Below are 20,483 nucleotides of genomic sequence, written 5' to 3'. Positions count from 1 at the left end.
AATAAGAATATGTGCTGTCTAAAACTTTAAATTCCACAATGACACCTCGTCTTTTGTACACCACTAATAAATACCTATAAAGACGTATGTGAAATTGTTTACCAATTCAAGTCATTGAAAGTATCTTGAATCAAGCGAACGTGAAAAAAACACATTTAAGCTACAAATTGTCTTCTCTTTTCTCTCAGTTTGTCTTCCCATTAGAACTAAATCAATGAAATAATGGTGAGCAGAGTGTAATCAGAGATCACCCGACCGTAACGAATGTTTATTGGCACAGATCACTCGACCATAAAGATGGTTTATTGAAACAGTAGGTCAATGCGAACAAGAACTCGCAGAAACTGTTTGCGTATGAAATATCCTGCCGCTCATTACCTCATGTGTTGCGATGAAACAGTAATAAAACAACGACTGATTTAAGAATCGGATTTTTCTATAAACGATCCTTATTTTACATCGAAAGGTTGTTAACATTTGTAAACGTTTCTAACACACCGATATTTTCGGCATCTCCTGTGCAAACATGGACCCGATACTCTACAAGTGGTATCATAAACCGTATGTTAATACTGTAGTAATGATATAATTGAAACTGCTAAAAATATTTCTATACACTGCATTCCGATTAGAGCAATTGATTATCGTTGCGGTCAGATCAACCAGCAGTTCTGATAGTTGAACTTAAGATTACTCTCGGTGTACTGACTTTTCAAACTGAATGTTTATCAGCTAATCTTACTTTACGCGAGAAAAAAAAATAACGTAATGCAACGAAAATAAAAAAATGGGACAATTAATCAACAAATCGTCATTTCAGCATTCGAATATGACATTAAAGGATGTGAATATTAACTAAAATGACCTCGATAAATGCAATATGAATATATTAAACAGGCTATTGATATGCATATAATTGTACTATTTTATTCTTTTCATTTATGATTGTAAACGATATTACCAAACATCTTTAGACGTAATGTATGTTTATTTAAAAATATTAGTCAAATGCTCAGTCAATCCACACGCAGTGAAAAAATGTGTGTTAACACAAAAATTGTCAGTTTTAGACAATGCTTTGTTTCAATTATAACTCAATGGCTCAGACAAACACCTGTCGTTCCCTTTTTTCGATTCCCTTGTCAAACAACAACAAACCATTTGTCACAAATCACAAAGCAAACTTCATAATTTACATTCAATACGCAAAGTAAACCAATTATGTCGCTAAACCTATCCCTAGTTTTGATTGCTAACTATACACCCAAACAAGTCCGTTATAACATTCAAGTCTAGCCAGTAATAAAACAGCCAAATCGATTTAGCATGAATTCCGTGAACGTATGTGCTGATTCATTGCACGTTGAAAATGTCGTCGGTTCATTATTTCACCTTTCAAAGCGTCGTGCCCTAATTTTCCATAAATGGAAAATGACGCCATCTTGTTTTTCAAGCTTACAGGTGTCATTGCTTACCGTCACTTTCATTTAACGACAATGTCAAATATATACAAAAAACCAAAACACAAATGTAAATTACATTCGTGAAAGTATCACTACTATCTGTTCTTATAAGTTCGATTATTTTAGACTTCAAATTCGACAGAGTAATCGCACAGGTATGTCACATCAAAGGTGCGCATGACATCAGACTGCCCACGCCCGCATTGGTTGAAGAGAAATATTTACAAAAATGGGCTGTTACTGTTACCTCCCTCCCCAAGAGGGCAGCCGGTGAAAGTCTTACAGATCCCAAACCTTTGCAACATACAAATATATGTTAGTGTTATCACCGGCTTAAACACATATATGTTGTACTAGACTCGTGTGCTACAGTGCGTCTCAAAACATATTGCTTTGCTCAAATCGCTGGTAGCACACGAAGAGGGAGGGGAAGGGAATAGCCATCACATTCCCTCCGCTGTGTTCGAACAGGAAGCAGAGGACAGATAACAGAAGACTGAGTAATGGAGTGAGAAAGGTAGATAGATCCAAATCACCACACGAAGAAAGGACTGTGATTGGGAAGAGGTGAATGGAAATTCGGAAAATTGTGGATTGTTGTACGTTGGGATAACGCTAGACTAAGTGCGAAGCGGAGGGGATACCTCGACTCGTCTGGATATTCTAATTTTCGATTCAAAGGAGAAAACCTCAACCGTTTATATCAAGATTGTGAAATTACATGTGTGTTCGTCAGTGGATGTTGGTTTATCCACGCTAACTGCTGACCATGTGTAAGGTTTTTTGTTTCTGAAGGTTGTGAATCTTATAGGTTTTTTAATTGGAAACACCGATCTCGTTTTCTGTGAGGGTCGCTCACCTTGACAAACATGGCGGCTTCCACGAACCGATGTGTCTGCAAAGCAGCATTTCTCCTACATTCCTTTCTGGTCTTTGTGAGCTCAGTCCATGGATTACGTTCGCAGGATCACAATATAATATATATGCAAGATGTGGATTTAAATTCTGAAATAAGCCCTTATTTGACACACCATCGCCACGCCAGATCCCGACCATTTCACGAACGAGTGAAGCGCGCTGCACCAGTGACTCTTCAAAGGACCATAGCCGAAAATGCCACTTTTACTGATCCAATTTTCCAACTAAATACAGAGGTTACCGGTCCCCATTTATTTGAGATTGTTTCATCCACGGTTGATATGTTCGCTGTGGATAGGACATCTGGAAACGTCAGGCTGAAACCCGGTAGAACATTTGATTACGAAGACGATACCCAGCGGAGCATTCAGCTCGTAATCAAAGCAACAAACCAAAATAACATCACAGGTAACGTATATACATAGATATAAAATATGTTTAAATGTGTTATATAATAAGATTTGAATTATGTCATTCATCAGACAGTGTAGAATGTCACAACGACAACACCTGTACACCAACCATTGTGATACTGATTAAATTGACTCTTGTTTAAATGTGAAAGTCTGCACCAAACATTCAGCAACCCAGGAATGCTTTGTTCCATGAGCAATGATAAGTTACATGCTTTAAATAGTTTCTGCTTGTTAAGGGGTGTTTTATTGTAGAAGCAAAATATTTTTTGAACATGTTGAATACAATGAAGCAATTTAAATTATCAATCCACCAAACTGAAGTCTGACAACATATACATTCAGAAACATACTGTCTGAATTAATGTCACATGTATTACACCTGAATTAATGTCACATATGACCTAAATGTGAAGCAAAGTTCATTAATGAATTGGTATTTTGATGATTCATGCGAACAGTGCCCCACCCTTTTTCAGTACCTGTTCAACAACTACCATTTCACAATATTGATATGGTAGCATGATAATCACCAAACACAATATGTTCATTTCACAGACAGCCTTAGTCTTTCATTTGTGGAGAAATAAAATGTCAGTCTTGTGATTAGTGTGATATGCGGACAAAAAACAGTCATATCAATATTGATTTGTTTTTTCTTGTGTTAAATTGTCCTCATTGTTCTGAATGTCCACTGATAAGACAACAATTTCTACAGTCACTGCTAAGCAGCATGTTAATGGCTTTAGGGTTCCATTTGTGTATGTTCCACAGCAGGTGCTTTACAGTGGTAGTGAAGTACTTGATGGATGTGTAGAAGCACAGGTACTGGCTTAGGCAGCAGTAGGTTGGGATCTTTTGCAGGTGCCCCTTTCCAGTGAATTGGACATTAGGTTTGACCTGGGCAAGCTTTTAAGAGTTTGGATAAACAGGAAAGAGGTCAGATGCCAGATCTGGTGCAAGCCAGAGTCTTTTAAGTTCAATGTTGTCTGATCATGGTCTGCCAGATTATCTGCTTTAGGCCATGAAACTTAGGGATGTTGTATCCTGTGGACCTGTTGTACTGTAACAAAGTCATAGGTATTGTTTCGTCTACCCTCAATCAATATTTGGTTTCATTTGTTGCATCTGATGAAAACATCCTATAAAATTAGAATGATTGAATGGTGGTAGGGAGAAGACGGATTTAAACATGATAAAGACCAGGAAACAAGAAAATGAAGAAAAGGTTAATCTCAACAGATCAAAATAAAAACAGAGTGAACCTGACTTGGCTGACTCTTTAGATTATGGTGAACTCTGATGAACTGCAGGTGATAAAATAATAATATAAAATATTAGTAAAACACATGAAGAATTAGTAGCAAGTTATACTGCAACTGTTTTATTCAGGCTAGACCAAATAATATAATTGTTTATCAAAACTGCAGGTCACTACTTGGAAAGTAAACAACTGATTCACCTTGGTGTGTATTTTTTTTCATCTCAAGTGAGGGATGCTGCACTAAATTCTGTTCATTGACGTAATCGATATGATCTACCAACAAGTATTTGGATTGCATGTTTCTCAAACCGATACTCATGTTGGTACAATGTTGGTAAAGGTATGAAGAATGGTAGACCCAAAACCATTTGCATGCATTTTGATGTTATTTTGTGGCATTTCATCAGTGTGTGAAATAAGGCTCGTCCGACCACCCGAGACGGTCTAGATTTCTGAATGGTCTAAAGCTAGCCAGCCTGATGGTCTGGTAAAATATTTTAGATGTTCCATACATCTGAGTAAGTTCACCATATTTGGTCTGGTTAAATCCATTTTGGGCTGGTAACATTTTGAAGTTACCAGCCCTGATGTCTGGTTGGATTTTTGGTTTATTTCATACACTGATTTCATCTTAGATTATGTAAAGTAACAACTGTGAAAGGTCCTTCAACTTTGTCAAGTAGTAAAACTGTCATAGCTGACAATAACTCTGTTAAGAAGTGTTATTTTTGACAAGGTAAACAGCAAGAATGATCTGCCTGAAACATGTCGGTGCAATTGAGGCAAGCCACTAACTAAGAAATAATGGTGTTTTTCAACCCTTTTTCATGTCTGCGTCACTTTCAGATTGAATGTCAGTGTTGTGAATATGGAACTTGAAAACGAGACATTCATCGAATCTCTGTTTTTGATAACCTGCTGAACTTACATTTGACCAGCTTCCTGAGATAATGGGAAAACTTTGTGGTAACTACCTTTTTATAATGGCTTACTTAATCATTTGAATCATAATGGCATATGCTTTACCGATGGAAATTTATCTGTCTGTTGACAAGAAGATTGTAACCTTTGAACAAATCCCTGTTTTTCCTTTTCTTCTTCTTCTTTTTGAGCATCAGTCCCTTTCAGAAAGGAATTCCTATAAAGCGAGTGATTAATTTGGTGTAGCCTAAATTGATAATGCAGATAAATTACACAGGGCCATAACTAGAGTGAGTGAGTTTGGTTTTACGCTGCTTTTAGCAATATCACGGCGACGGACGCCAGAAATGGGCTTCACACATTGTGCCCATGTGGAAAACCGAACCCGGGTTTTCAGCATGACGAGCAAACACTTAACCACTAGGCTATCCCACCGCTTTGCCATAACTAGAGTAATGGTTAGAAACATCTGTGTAGTAATGTGATTAAACTATGTAAGAAATAAAAGGAGCCCAAACTCAAATTGTTCCAACATTTCAAAATCTGACACAGTCATATCCATAATCCATGACATACAGAATGGTAGCAATGGCAGAAATACAAGCCATCGTGATGTGTTTCCTGTTGGAAGTCTCATGTTGAGTATCATTGAGTAACCCTGCATGGCCTTCATTCTCATTAAGTACATTTCTTTATATAACAAGAGTGTTGTCATTTTCTATTGTTTCTCAGCGAAAGCCTCCCAGTGGGCAGCAGACTTTAGATAAGCCCCCCAATGTGAAGAGACGAAGAATAATGTTCCAGAGGTCACTGGTGTCACGTTAATCCCAAAGGCTTCATTTTCTCATAATAAATTTGCTTCAGGACTTGAAGGAATTTGCACCGAGATCACTTTCTCATGGCCAGGTTAATATGATCAATCTCAGGAACAACATAAAAGAAAGCTGTTTTCAGCAGCAAGAACCTGATTAAATGAAACTAATGGCTTGTACATGTTGTAAACGATTATACTGATATAGTGGAGAGGAAGCATGCCTCTATTAAACTCATCACCAGTGGTAGAAAACTAGCTTTCTAGATCTGCTTTTGACAAAACATCACTCGGTACCATCAAGTCTTGATATGAAAGGCAGTGAAATCTGAGGATCGTTTATGGACAAAAACTGCAAGATAAGTGCTGTGATTATGTGATTTACATTGATCTGGGAACACGAGAACAAGAGGGGCACCTGCCGATGGTTAGTTTTATCATCATGTCATGAGTAGGCCATGAATATTGGTGATAAATTGTAGTACACTATTTATATCGGGAATTATATGTCACATAATCTTGTCCCAATTTATTGTCATTAAAGTAGGCTGGGACTACTTGCAGGGACAGCATAAACATATACTGCTTCATAAACATATACTGCTTCATAAACATATACTGCTTCATAAACATATACTGCTTCATAAACATATACTGCTTCATAAACATATACTGCTTCATAAACATATACTGCTTCATAAACATATACTGCTTCATAAACATATACTGCTTCATAAACATATACTGCTTCATAAACATATACTGCTTCATAAACATATACTGCTTCATAAATATATACTGCTTCATAAATATATACTGCTTCATAAACATATACTGCTTCATAAACATATACTGCTTCATAAACATATACTGCTTCATAAATCTAACTTGTGCTGAAGGAAATCCAATTTTTAAAGGCATCGTCAGTCAGTCATTTTATTTTGCACATTTATGAAATGGGTCATCAACACAAATAGTACATGGAAAACGTCACTATCAAACCTATTCAGAAAAAAATCTCCCTATTATATTGGTTGCTACCCAAGACTTTATTTGATATGAATAAGAAATAAATAATTTCTTTCAGAAAATTGAGCTTTTTAATATATTAAAGACTGACATTTTGCAATTTACATGTTCTGTAAGATTGCATTTAAGCAGGTCATGGGAACTCTAGCAGTTGTGTTTTGACATGGATATGACAGTGTTATTGTTCACGCTTGTTGTGTATGTATCTATGACAGACAGTGAATCAGCAGCGCCAGATGTTCCTGTAGACTGTGTGTGTGTTGTAATTACAGCAGGGACAAAGGCGAGTAGACTGGGAGCAGAGCAGGAGTGCTCTTCCTGCTCTACATAGTAAGCGAGAGCCAATATTCTAGTGTGATATTGATCTGTTTCACATCTTTTTACACACTGTAGGAGTTTGGGAGACAGAACATCAATATATGTTTTTGTGAAGCATGGGGAATCTTTCCTCCCTTCACACCAGGGTGTAGATTGCCTACGGTAGGGAGATAGAGGTGTGCAAATGTCCTCGCACACACACTCAGGGTGTGTATGCTGTGCTCAATACGGATTAGAGGGAGGCGTGTCGTTTTCAGGTTCATGTTGACTTTAGACTAATGTGATAAAGGGTTGAAAGTCTGATGGTCTGCATTTCAGGCATGTATATTACCAGGCGGTGGCGTAGCCTACGGGTTAAAGTGTTCAGTTGTCGTTCAGTTGTTGCGTCAAAGATTCAGGTACAATTCCTCAACTTTGTAGCCCATTTCAGGTGACACCTGCCATGATATTGCTGAATTATTGCTAAGAGTGGTGTATATTACAGAAAAAGAACACAGAATTGGAAACTGAGTTCACTGGTACTGGTGGTCTAAGTGTTCTTACTGCAGTCTTGTATCCATTCTTATAATGTTTTTATTGCCATCTGTTTCTGAAATAGGTCCCAAGGTTGGAGATTCCCAAGTACTCAGTCACTTGATCTAAGCATGTTCAAATATATCCAGAGGTCTGTAAAAGCTTGGACTATGAGCTGGCATTGCAGTGTTATAATAAGTATATATTATATATAATATGTTGGTTGATGTGGAGAGGTTATTGTCCATCTGCAATAGGAACCCGCAAAACTGATGTTAGATGTATAAATGACGTGATCTTGTCAACAGTGTTTAAAACATCTATAGTGGTTGTAATGCAAAACTCTTTGTAATGCAAGGATTTTACGTATTAGCCTGCTTTTGCTACAGGTTGTTTAACATGTTTGAGCTGAATGAAGAAGTGGTTAGTTATGACATCACTGATCTGTATTGACTGTTCTAGAATGTTTGATCTCGAACAATAATAGTTTGACATAATCATCACACTGATAGAATAAGTATTCATTAATGTTTTCAATGGCTAGTCGTAGAAGCAGCAGGTGCTTGTAATTATATGGGAATACACTGAGGCTCCTCTTTGTGTTTGCATAATGTCTCAGGAAATGCAGCAAAACCTGTTTTTAGCATGTAATGAATCCATGGCCGTCAGTACACTAGCTCCTTGTTGCTAATAAAAGTTGTGAATGTTTCATGTGACAGTCGGACTCTGTCTGGAACCTGGTATTGTATCAGGCTGTCAACTATTGATTCAGTGTCATTAACAAGGACAGTAAACCGGAGGAAACCTTGAATGTCTGGTTCATCTTCAGTGTACTTTTTGTCATGTTTAATGATAAATATATTTAGATTTGTTTTGTATTCACCAGTATTTGACTTTGATGTATTATATCCTGCTCAACCAGGTTTTTTATTCAAGTTTTAAATGTAGAATTGTGCAATTATAAACAGACAGTAAGGTACATGTAGAATTGCGTAATTATAAACAGACAGTAAGGTACATGTAGAATTGCGCAATTATAAACAGACAGTAAGGTACATGTAGAATTGCACAATTATAAACAGACAGTAAGGTACATGTAGAATTGCGCAATTATAAACAGACAGTAAGGTACATGTAGAAATTATAAACAGACAGTAAGGTACATGTAGAATTTGTGCATGTAGAATTGCACAATTATAAAAACAATAAGGTACATGTAGAATTGTGCAATTATAAACAGACAGTAAGGTACATGTAGAATTGCAATTATAAACAGACAGTAAGGTACATATAGAATTGTGCAATTATAAACAGACAGTAAGGTACATGTAGAATTGTGCAATTATAAACTGACAGTAAGGTAATAAACAGATAAACAGACATTATAAGGTACATGTAGAATTGTGCAATTATAAACAGACAGTAAGGTACATGTAGAATTGTGCAATTATAAACAGACAGTAAGGTACATGTAGAATTGTGCAATTATAAACAGACAGTAAGGTACATGTAGAATTGTGCAATTATAAACAGACAGTAAGGTACATGTAGAATTGCGCAATTATAAACAGCCACATCAAAAGATGTATGTAAAATTGTGCAGTTATAACCAGGCAGATATAGAAGGGCAGATATGTAGATAAACAGGTATATCAAAATTTGTGGATAGAGAAACACCTGTTTTCTTATCTTTTCATGTCAATTTAAAATACATTTTTGGTTTGGTCGGCCATTAATTACAAGTGTGATATTCAGCGTTGTACATGATTTGGCTTAAACACCTGAATGTCCATACATCACATTGTACATCACTACAATATTTGTCTTTGTTTGTCAAGGTTGTTCTGCTTCTTACTTTCATGGAATACATGTGCCAGTATGTGGCATATGTTGCTTGCAAGCCTGAACAGCCAGATATAGGATAGGAATAGGATTGGTTCCTAAGACCTGTCAGTCTCTGTAATCATACTTCAGCATGTGAATTGTTACTCGAGCTATCGACCATTGGTATATTGGTGGAGGCACGACTACCTTCAGGCTACTATGATGACCATAACAGTGATATACTTTGTCAGTGACAGATTTGAGGACCTGCATCTGAAGAAAGGAATATTTCAGATTAATTATGTTATTTGGAAACAAGGAAAGCTAATGTTGGAATCGGCTCCTACTTAACGTTATCTGTGTTACTAGTGTTAAAGATGAGTTCCAGCATGCACCCCAGAAAGGACAAGGGCACCATTCCATCATGTCTGATCAATCCTCTTCTGTTGGCACTGTCTCCCACTCTGCAACTGAAGTTGAATCTCGGACCGATGCTCAGCTTGGACGGAACCTGTCTGCAGCAGACCACATTTCATGATTCCTCTAATTCCTGCGCCTCGATGCGGTATTGATCCAGGAATTCCTGGCCCCAGTTTGTCAATGCGCCTGACGGAGGAGGCTGTTTGATCAATCACAATTGCTGCTGCTACTACTTCTTTTAGACAAATGACCTTGCCATGGAACAGATGCACAACCGTTTATCAGTGTTTATTATGCCCAGTATTTTCAGTCATGCCCATTCTTATTGGGATTAGTGACAGTTCAAACTCTAGTTTTTATCATAAACTTTATATTTTGATGTAGAGTTTGTTGATGGGAGAGCATGTTTGGTGGAGTTGAGTTGGTGTTGTAGCACATGGAAAAGCTGGTGTTTGCTATGATTGAGTTAGAATAACAGAATTTTCCTGGTTTTTAGTGTTTGGCATATTGATCTGTTTTTAAGTGTTGCCATTGCTTGATTTTGTGGAGGATGTGATAGTGGAAGAGAGGTTCTTCAGACATATTGTAATGAATGGAGATGGGTAAGAAGGCTTTAAGAAACATGCTGAAAGTAAACTCCCTGGAATTCACCACATTAAACACACACCTATTAGTTGAGCACTTTATTTCCAGTCAGGAAATGGGGGTGTTGGCATTGAAATTTATTGTCCAGAGTTGCAGCCCTTTGTCAAGCTAGGATCTGCTGGTTATGTTTCCAAATCACATATTTGCCCTGATTTTATAAATGCTTGGTTTGCAGGTACCTTGCCCTTCTTTGTGTGCAAAGAGGCAATATCTATGACCTGCTTCACTTACGCTTTTAAGCTGACACGTCACGATATTTTGAACTACATTTCAAACCCATCTTGTCCAACTGATTATGGGGCTAAGGAAATTATTGAGTTAATATAATGATGTAGTAGATACAAGACAAAGGTTAAAAAATCTTATGAAAAGGTCCTATATTTGAACATTTATATAAGCGTCCCCACTAAGAATGTTGAACATGTTCAATGACTGGCAGTCTCCTAGGTGCTGTAGGAATGTGACACAACCTCTGTTATCTTCCACAAGACAACATGGCCGCCATGGCCAGTGACTGGTTTGCTGTCAGACTCCCTTGACAAGAAGGGTCTTATCACGTCTTTAAAAACATCATTGAACAAACACAGTATAAATCTTGTGTCATGTTATCCAATGTGTTTTGTCATGTCAGATGTGGTTTTGATGTCTTCGTCCATTACAGTGAACATAAATCACTCTTCAATTATTTGTGTACCACAGTTGCTTCGAAACCCCAATCAGTTGGTAGGCAACATCATTTGTTGGTTTCCCATTGCCATCAATAATTCATCTCAAAGTGTAGTGATCCAAGTATAATGTGGTTTAATCTTCTTTGCAATTGAATCAGGATATAATCTGTATCACAATTCAGTGATAGGCTATGGTCTTGCATTCAAGTGGTCCTATGGCATCAACTCCAGGATCCTCCACAACAGGCATCAAACATGATATGCCTTAACATGATTAAGGGTCGAGAGCAGTATTGAATGATTGAAAATGTAACATATTTCTGAGAACTAACAGACTTGGTGGAATTGACAAAAAATGGCATTCTTCAGATAGAACTTTCCATTTTGGAGGTCATACATCTTTTCTAGAGGGACTTGATTGTGAAATTTGTTGTACACAGCAAACTTTTTGTTCTCTTTCCATTACAGGCTGAATACATCTGAATCAGTCAGAGTTTGTGTTTTCCAATATGTTTAGCAGTTTTAACATGTTTAACCCAACCCACTAACTAAATCCTATGTGTTTTACTGCAACCTGGAATTTAGCTCTATCTAAAACTTTTTGGGGATTTGTCAGACTGACAAATTTTATCTGATATTCACAAACATCAGCAGTGTTGTATACGTGTAGTTAACACCTCTGGTATCAATCCAGCTGTGGTATATTGCAGTTTTTCCATGAATTAATACAGTTATTAGATACGTTGGTCATCACTTTTTTATATGATGAAATCCATAGGTCTTGTAAGTCAGGAAGGTAAATCACGCTTCTGCTGCAGCTACCGCACGACTGTTGACTGTCAAGGAAGCAGCTCAGGGAATGACAGGTCTAGATAATTACAATGAATGACAGATACAGCGTGGGATGGGAAGATGCTGCTTCCCTGTAGACAGATGAAGGATGTAGAACCAGGATAATGTCAAAGCAGCTGTGACAGGTCTTGTTGCGCTGGGAGCCAGGGTTCGAGTTTGATGACTAAATGTACAATTATATTTTCCCTGTTGACATTGATAAGGTGATGCATTGTTTCGATGGTCAAGCAAGGATGTGTCCTGTCGTATATATTACTTAATGATCATTAATGAAAATACTATTTTTCAGTTATGTGTTGTAAAGATTTTACCTAGATTTTCAAACAAGGAAGCAATGTTTTTACGATACGTGGAATCCAGTGATAGTTCTAACTACCTCTATGTTTAATGATGCATCAAGGGTATGCATCCTCAGTTTGCACATAGCTGTAATGACAACTGGTGTTTGGCCTTGCAGATACAACATAGAGGTCTAAGTGACTTGATTTTTACCAGACCAAACAGGAAACACCATAAATACTTAATTTTACAAAATTGTATTAAATGAAATGTTAGAATACATCTGTATTGAAGGAAATGAAACTTTTCCTCCCAATGTATCTGTGGATATTTTTCTGTGGTAAAAACAAAACCATACACTTGCACAATTGACACCATATTGACCATGTCAGTATTATTTTAACCCCAGCATATGGATAATGGTACAACTTTAATCACAGAAAAGAGAAATTTTCAAATGATACCTGAAATATTCTCACGCAGAACCAAAACAATTGGTGGGATTTTGATTGGTGTTCTGCATCCCTAACTCAGTGTAAGATGAGTTGCTTTGACTTGATACAGCCAGGTAAATACATCCACTTAATGGGGTAGTGGGGTAGCCAAGTGGTTAAAGCGTTCGCTCATCACGCCGAAGACCCGGGTTCAATTCCCCACATGGGTACAATGTGTGAAGCACATTTCTGGTGTACCCCACTGTGACATTGCTGGAATATTGCTAAATGCGGCGTAAAACCATACTCACTCGCACACAACTCCACTCACTCACTCATCCACTCACTCATATCCACTTGCTATAGACTACCACTTACTATTGTCAGATAAGAGCTGGCTAGGATAAAGGCAGCTCAAGTCCATCCTGCAATTTATATGAAGTTATTATAAAACACAAGAAATTTCCTCTCATTAAACGCTAAGAGAAGCTAATTTTCTCTGGTAAATTAGGCTGAAAGACTGAGACAAGGAGGAAGAAACAACAGCATGGGGCTCATTAGTTGGCCTTCCCATCTGCCAGACATCTTATAGGTTGTAAACTTGTGTTATGAAATGGGATACCCTCACTCAGGGCCTGCAAGGGTCTAGAGGAAGGCTATGCTCAAACATCTGTGATGACAGCAGTGCTTTGATGTGTTGATAGGGGGATACAGTACTGTATTGGGAACCTCTTGGTATGGGCGCTGGTGCCAGTAATGGATGTATCATTATTAGAAGAGTGCATAGAAATGTCATGTTGATCATGTTTATGTACTTGTACCTTTGTCCAAGAATATTCAGAATAGTTCGAGTGGGTCAGAGAAATAGACAAAGTTTATTCAGAACTTTGGAGACCCATCTCGCTTGTCCACTTTGTTACAACTTCATGATTTTCTAAATACATGGAGACAGTGCTTGTTTTTCCCCTCTTGCTAGTGTCTCTGTGTAATGCTGTTTGGGGAGGTGAAGGGTGTCACTGAGCAATAATACACTTCTAACTTGACATACGCACTGAATGGATATTCTGTGTATATCAACCTTTGTAGAGGTGTACCTGAGATAGGTTTCCCTGCCGTAGAGATATACAGCGTATGACACTTCTGTTATTTAGAAATCCCCACCATCAACCCATGTGGAGGTATCCCTGAAATCAGTTTCCCTGCCGTAGAGATATACAGCGTATCACACTTCTGTTATTTAGAAATCCCCACCATCAACCCATGTGTAGGTATACCTGAGATCAGTTTCCTGCCGTGAGATACATTCTGTTATTTAGAAATGCCCACCATCAACCCATGTGGAGGTGTACCTGAGATCAGTTTCCTGCCGTAGAGATATACAGCGTAACACACTTCTGTTATTTAGAAATGCCCACCATCAACCCATGTGGAGGTGTACCTGAGATCAGTTTCCCTGCTGTAGAGATATACAGCGTATCACACTTCTGTTATTTAGAAATGCCCACCATCAACCCATGTGGAGGTGTACCTGAGATCAGTTTCCCTGCTGTCGAGATAAGCAGTGTGTCCCACTTCTTGCATCACAATTCCCACTATCCCACTATTCCCACTATATCTCAGTGATATATGAATGTACAATGTATCCCACACCTTGTATGTCAAATCCCCCACCAGCGTTTGTAGCAGTGCATATGTGGTTATTTCCCTGCTATGGAGATATGCAGTGTATCTCACCCCTTGTATGTCAAATCCCCCACCAGCCCTTGTGGCAGTGCATCTGTGGTTATTTCCCTGCTATGGAGATACACAGTGTATCACACCCCTTGTATGTCAAATCCCCCACCAGCCCTTGTGGCAGTGCATCTGTGGTTATTTCCCTGCTATGGAGATACACAGTGTATCACACCCCTTGTATGTCAAATCCCCCACCAGCCCTTGTGGCAGTGAATCTGTGGTTATTTCCCTGCTATGGAGATACACAGTGTATCACACCCGTTGTATGTCAAATCCCCCACCAGCCCTTGTGGCAGTGAATCTGTGGTTATTTCCCTGCTATGGAGATACACAGTGTATCTCACCCCTTGTATGTCAAATCCCCCACCAGCCCTTGTGGCAGTGCATCTGTGGTTATTTCCCTGCTATGGAGATACACAGTGTATCACACCCGTTGTATGTCAGATCCCCCACCAGCCCTTGTGGCAGTGCATCTGTGGTTATTTCCCTGCTATGGAGATACACAGTGTATCACACCCCTTGTATGTCAGATCTCCCACCAGCCCTTGTGGCAGTGCATCTGTGGTTATTTCCCTGCTATGGAGATACACAGTGTATCACACCCCTTGTATGTCAGATCCCCACCAGCCCTTGTGGCAGTGCATCTGTGGTTATTTCCCTGCTATGGAGATACACAGTGTATCACACCCCTTGTATCTCAGATCCCCACCAGCCCTTGTGGCAGTGAATCTGTGGTTATTTCCCTGCTGTTATAGATATACAGCGCCTCGCACCCCTTGTATCTCAGATCCCCAACAGCCCTTGTGGCAGTGCATCTGTGGTTTCCCTGCTGTAGGATATGCAGCAAGTAGAGTTCCATCAGACCAATACAAGCCAACTGTTTCTCGTTGATTGCCTTTGTTAGCTGCTTGTGACAGGACACAGCGGCTGTGGACTTGACATTATGCAGATTACTCTCTGTCAGTCTGCAGAAGAAACCAGATCGACCAAACAAAGACGCTGGCCTTGTCACCGAGAAGCCAGCCTGCATGATAGGGTCAACTTGTTCCCTCTGTGCACTTTCTATCTATAGCAAACCAGACAAGGAATTGCATCACTATCTTGATAAGCCTTCCAAAAATCACTAAGAATTTTTCTCAAGATTATATATATAGAAACTTTGAACACCGTAAATTTGAAAATGGTGTTGATATTGTCAGGGAATTTAATAGATCTGTGCCAAAGTCAACACATCAATTTGATTGTGAAAGTATTAGATTGTAGTACTTAGTATTCCGAAGTTGGAATTGAAGTGAGAAAGTGGGTGTTAGGGAAGATTTGAAATGCTTTGTCCAGTGATAATCGATTCTGGTTAGAAAGTTGAGAAAGTACTGAGTCTCCGTGTATTATGTGTTTTCGTGTTTCCCAACCTGTTACAAATCCATGTGATAAGTCTGGATAACACCAAATGACACTGAGTTAGTGGAATTCACTCAATGTTTGTATCTTACACATTGTTTAGCACATCACTTTTGCATGTTTGTGGAATAAAGAAGTAGCCATAATCATTAATGTGGGCTAAATATCCATGTTCTAAATAATTTGCCCAATGCTCATCTCCGATATCATCATTGTTCTGTGATTAGAGGGTGTATATCATTAGTTATCTCCTGGCTGGTCTTGGAATAAGTAGGCTTGATGATGTGAATCAGGTTTAAGTACTACCAACGTTCCACATGTCCACTTGGGTTGATGATAGGTGTTAATCCTGCAGTGTTACCCAGTACTAGTGTAATCACCATACTCAGCAGAGCACTATCAGTAGAGGTGGCAGTATCGATCCGGAAACCATCAGTGTTGGTGATAGTATCGATCCAGTTACATAAGTCTGTTACTGCTCCAGGATGAGTTGGAGAGAATGGGAAATTGGCCTGCTGGCAGAGTTGTCTGTTCCAGGTTCCTGGAGCTCCTGAGTGTATGACCCTGTCCAGATTAAGTCATTACTTGGCCATGTAACAGCTTGTCAGGAAGGTCTGGAGTTACTTGAGAAGCACTGGATCATTTAAATCATGCTTGTTAATGATGGTGGTCATGTTGACATATCTATCACTTGAAACATCTCAGGAGCAGCAGGGGAGCCTCCTGTTTAAAGTGGTTGCTTGTCACGCCAAAGACCCGAGTTCGATTCCCCATGTGGGTACAATGTGTGCACCCATTTCTGGTGTCCCCTGCCTTGATATTGTTGGAATATTGCTAAGAGCTGCGTAAAACTAAAGTCACTCACTCACTGAAACATCTCACTATCATCTGATGTTCAAACTGTTGTCAGAGGAAGTATATCCTGAGCATGTTGGTATTAGCACTTTACAGACGTGAAATCAATACAATGCTTATTGAAAACAATTAAAAAATAATATCCTCAGAACAGTTGTGAACAAGTGTCATTAAATGATGTATCGCTTTTCATTCACTGTTGTCATGGAGATTAAATCAAATGTGAGATGGGTCTTGCTTATGCATCTGAAGTTTAATGCATCATTTTTATGAAACTAAAATATAATTTCATATGTTTAAATTGGGAACAGCAGTTTGAAGAGCCCCACATCGTTACAAGAGCTCAAGATAATCCTGTCATAGGCATTGTTCTGTTGTTCATAAAAAAACCACTGGTCCCAAATACTCCCATATTATGTACAATGATAAAAATAATTTAAGCTTTATCTGGTGAAACAAACAGGCAGTTTTGAGATAAAAGTGCGATTATTTTTCTCTTGAGAAGCAAATAAGGGTAAATTATTATACAATAGATAGAAATGTGTTTTAATCCTTGTTTGTCCTTTCCTTCAATGAACAAATGTAAAAATTGATTCTGTTGATTTTCAAACCTACTTTGATTTTAGCTTACTCTCAGTTGGTTTAGTTGTTCTCGTGTGAGGCCATAAGAGTCTAGTTTTGGTGAAATATTTTACTTTCATTCTTTATTTATGGGGTCCTGAAGCTACAAATTCACAAAATGAAAAGTCCCCAGATCAGCATGCTATTATGGCCTGAAAGGTTGATGTTTGATCTATTTGTAATAGCAGTCACACTCAGTGTACTCTTTCAATGATTGCTGGTCTATCAGCCATGCATTGACCCTGATTATTTAGCCAATCAGCTGTGATTCAAGGTGTAAATGTAGACCAAATTGAGTTAGCACCATGGTCAGTGATAATGATCACATCAGCTTGGCTGTGGGCATTTAATAATTGAACTATGGAGAAATCACCGCTGCTCACTGCCTGTGATCTGTGCCAGGCCTTCAAATACATCGCAATGTGGAGATGTGGGGTCCTCCTTTGACAAGTCAAGACAGCCATCCTCAGGGAGTGATTTCATCAAGGCCACATCACTCACGGCCTGTCAACCTTCCATCTTTCTTACACGATTCTGGTCAACAGCTTGCACAGCATATCAGCTTGTCCAATATGCTGTTGGGTGATTGCAGTGGTGATCGATCTGTCATGGCCCCGCCTGTAGGAATTGAGAGTCTGGGACAAGCAATGAGCTTCTGACCCAGGGTCACTGTGGCCTTGCAAGCTGCAGTACCGGTCACAGTGGGACGTGGGGAGGTGAAATAGAAGCTGCATTGTTCTGTGTGAGTATAAGCGTAAGCTTCGCTGGAACCTTCCTCACTTGCTAATTCAGTTTTTTTAAACATTCCAGTCCTTTCATTGCTGTTGAAGGGTTTTGTATGAACATGTTGAATTAAATTGTTGAAACTTTTTAGTGTGTGTGTTGCATGTAAACTGAGTGGAAGCAAGGAGGAAAGCTAACCCATTGTGTTTGTCCTCCTTACTAAAGAGTGTTCAAATATTACAAAGTCCCAATTCACACTAGTAAAACAAGAGTGAGTTGTACCACTGAATTATGCAAATTATTTCAGTGGGTAGATCTGGTTTGAGTATTCCTAAAATGATATCGTGAGATCACATTAATGTTCATAGGTCATGAAAGTAATCTAATTTGTTTGTGTTTTGTGTTCACATCGTCAGACTGATGTTCGTTATCAGTCTCTGAAAATGATGGGCCAGCTTTGAGGATGAAAACTTGGGTAAAGGTCCATGTCTGTCATCACATTGGCCAGGAGATCTCAGAAATAGAGGATAGTGTGTTTGTCATGGGTCAACAGTCTGGAAGTCACTGTGCTTTTAAGACTTCATATTAAAATGACTTGTGTAAAAGTAGTTAGGTGTTGTTTCTGGCTTATGATCAATAAGATATGAACATTAAATATGAACATTATCTGCATTATATTTTCAAGTGACAGTCAAAAGTTCAAAAGCACAAAGGTTCCCATGTAATAGTGATTTATGGTAAACCTGACTCATTGTCACTGCTAGAAACCTGACAATGCATGGCTTACACAAAATAATAATGTTTGGGGAGTAATGTGAGCGTGGGAAAGTCCTCCACTACTGTCAGGCAGTGTCAAACATGACTGTATCAGTCATATGTTCATATTCTATAACAGACTCCCTTAATAGGCAGTGTGTGATATGATTGACTTTGGCTGGCTACATTGTTGGGCATTGTCTGGATAACAACTGGTATTAAACAACATTGTTGCATGTGTCCAGGATAACATCACAGAACATTGTTGCATGTGTCCAGGATAACCTCACAGAACATTGTTGCATGTGTCCAGGATAACATCACAGAACATTGTTGTCAGAGAACATTGTTGTCACAGAACATTGTTGCATGTGTCCCAGATAACATCACAGAACATTGTTGCATGTGTCCAGGATAACATCACAGAACATTGTTGCATGTGTCCAGGATAACATCACAGAACATTGTTGCATGTGTCCAGGATAACATCACAGAACATTGTTGCATGTGTCCAGGATAACATCACAGAACATTGTTGCATGTGTCCAAGATAACATCACAGAACATTGTTGCATGTGTCCAAGATAACGTCACAGAACATTGTTGCATGTGTCCAGGATAACATCACAGAACATTGTTGCATGTGTCCAAGATAACGTCACAGAACATTGTTGCATGTGTCCAGGATAACATCACAGAACATTGTTGCATGTGTCCAGGATAACCTCACAGAACATTGTTGCATGTGTCCAAGATCCACAGAACATTGTTGCATGTGTCCAGGATAACACAGAACATTGTTGCATGTGTCCAATGTGATAACATCACAGAACATTGTTGCATGTGTCCAGGATAACATCACAGAACATTGTTGCATGTGTCCAAGATCACAGAACATTGTTGCATGTGTCCGTCACAGAACATTGTTGCATGTGTCCAGGATAACATCACAGAACATTGTTGCATGTGTCCAGGATAACGTCACAGAACATTGTTGCATGTGTCCAAGATAACATCACAGAACATTGTTGCATGTGTCCAGGATAACATCACAGAACATTGTTGCATGTGTCCAGGATAACATCACAGAACATTGTTGCATGTGTCCAAGATAACGTCACAGAACATTGTTGCATGTGTCCAGGATAACATCACAGAACATTGTTGCATGTGTCCAGGATAACATCACAGAACATTGTTGCATGTGTCCAGGATAACATCACAGAACATTGTTGCATGTGTCCAGGATAACATCACAGAACATTGTTGCATGTGTCCAGGATAACATCACAGAACATTGTTGCATGTGTCCAGGATAACATCACAGAACATTGTTGCATGTGTCCAGGATAACATCACAGAACATTGTTGCATGTGTCCAGGATAACATCACAGAACATTGTTGCATGTGTCCAGGATAACATCACAGAACATTGTTGCATGTGTCCAGGATAACATCACAGAACATTGTTGCATGTGTCCAGGATAACATCACAGAACATTGTTGCATGTGTCCAGGATAACATCACAGAACATTGTTGCATGTGTCCAGGATAACATCACAGAACATTGTTGCATGTGTCCAGGATAACATCACAGAACATTGTTGCATGTGTCCAGGATA

At 38.8% G+C, this 20,483-nt stretch overlaps 1 protein-coding gene across 1 annotated transcript in view; it reads left to right on the top strand.

The window, feature by feature from the left end:
• Positions 1-1,892: 1,892 nt before the first annotated feature.
• LOC124272554 (neural-cadherin-like) overlaps positions 1,893-20,483 on the top strand; it is a 72,020-nt gene continuing 53,429 nt past the window's right edge. The window contains 1 exon segment of the mRNA XM_046707767.1: positions 1,893-2,789. Coding sequence (XP_046563723.1) covers positions 2,663-2,789 — 127 coding nt within the window. The 5' untranslated portion in view covers positions 1,893-2,662.

The sequence above is a fragment of the Haliotis rubra genome, unplaced genomic scaffold (genome assembly GCF_003918875.1).
Source record: "Haliotis rubra isolate DU_JTF1 unplaced genomic scaffold, ASM391887v1 Scf103, whole genome shotgun sequence".
NCBI classification, from domain to species: Eukaryota; Metazoa; Mollusca; class Gastropoda; order Lepetellida; family Haliotidae; genus Haliotis; species Haliotis rubra.
The sequence above is the reverse complement of the archived record's forward strand: the minus strand, read 5'-3'. Positions and strand labels throughout refer to the sequence as shown.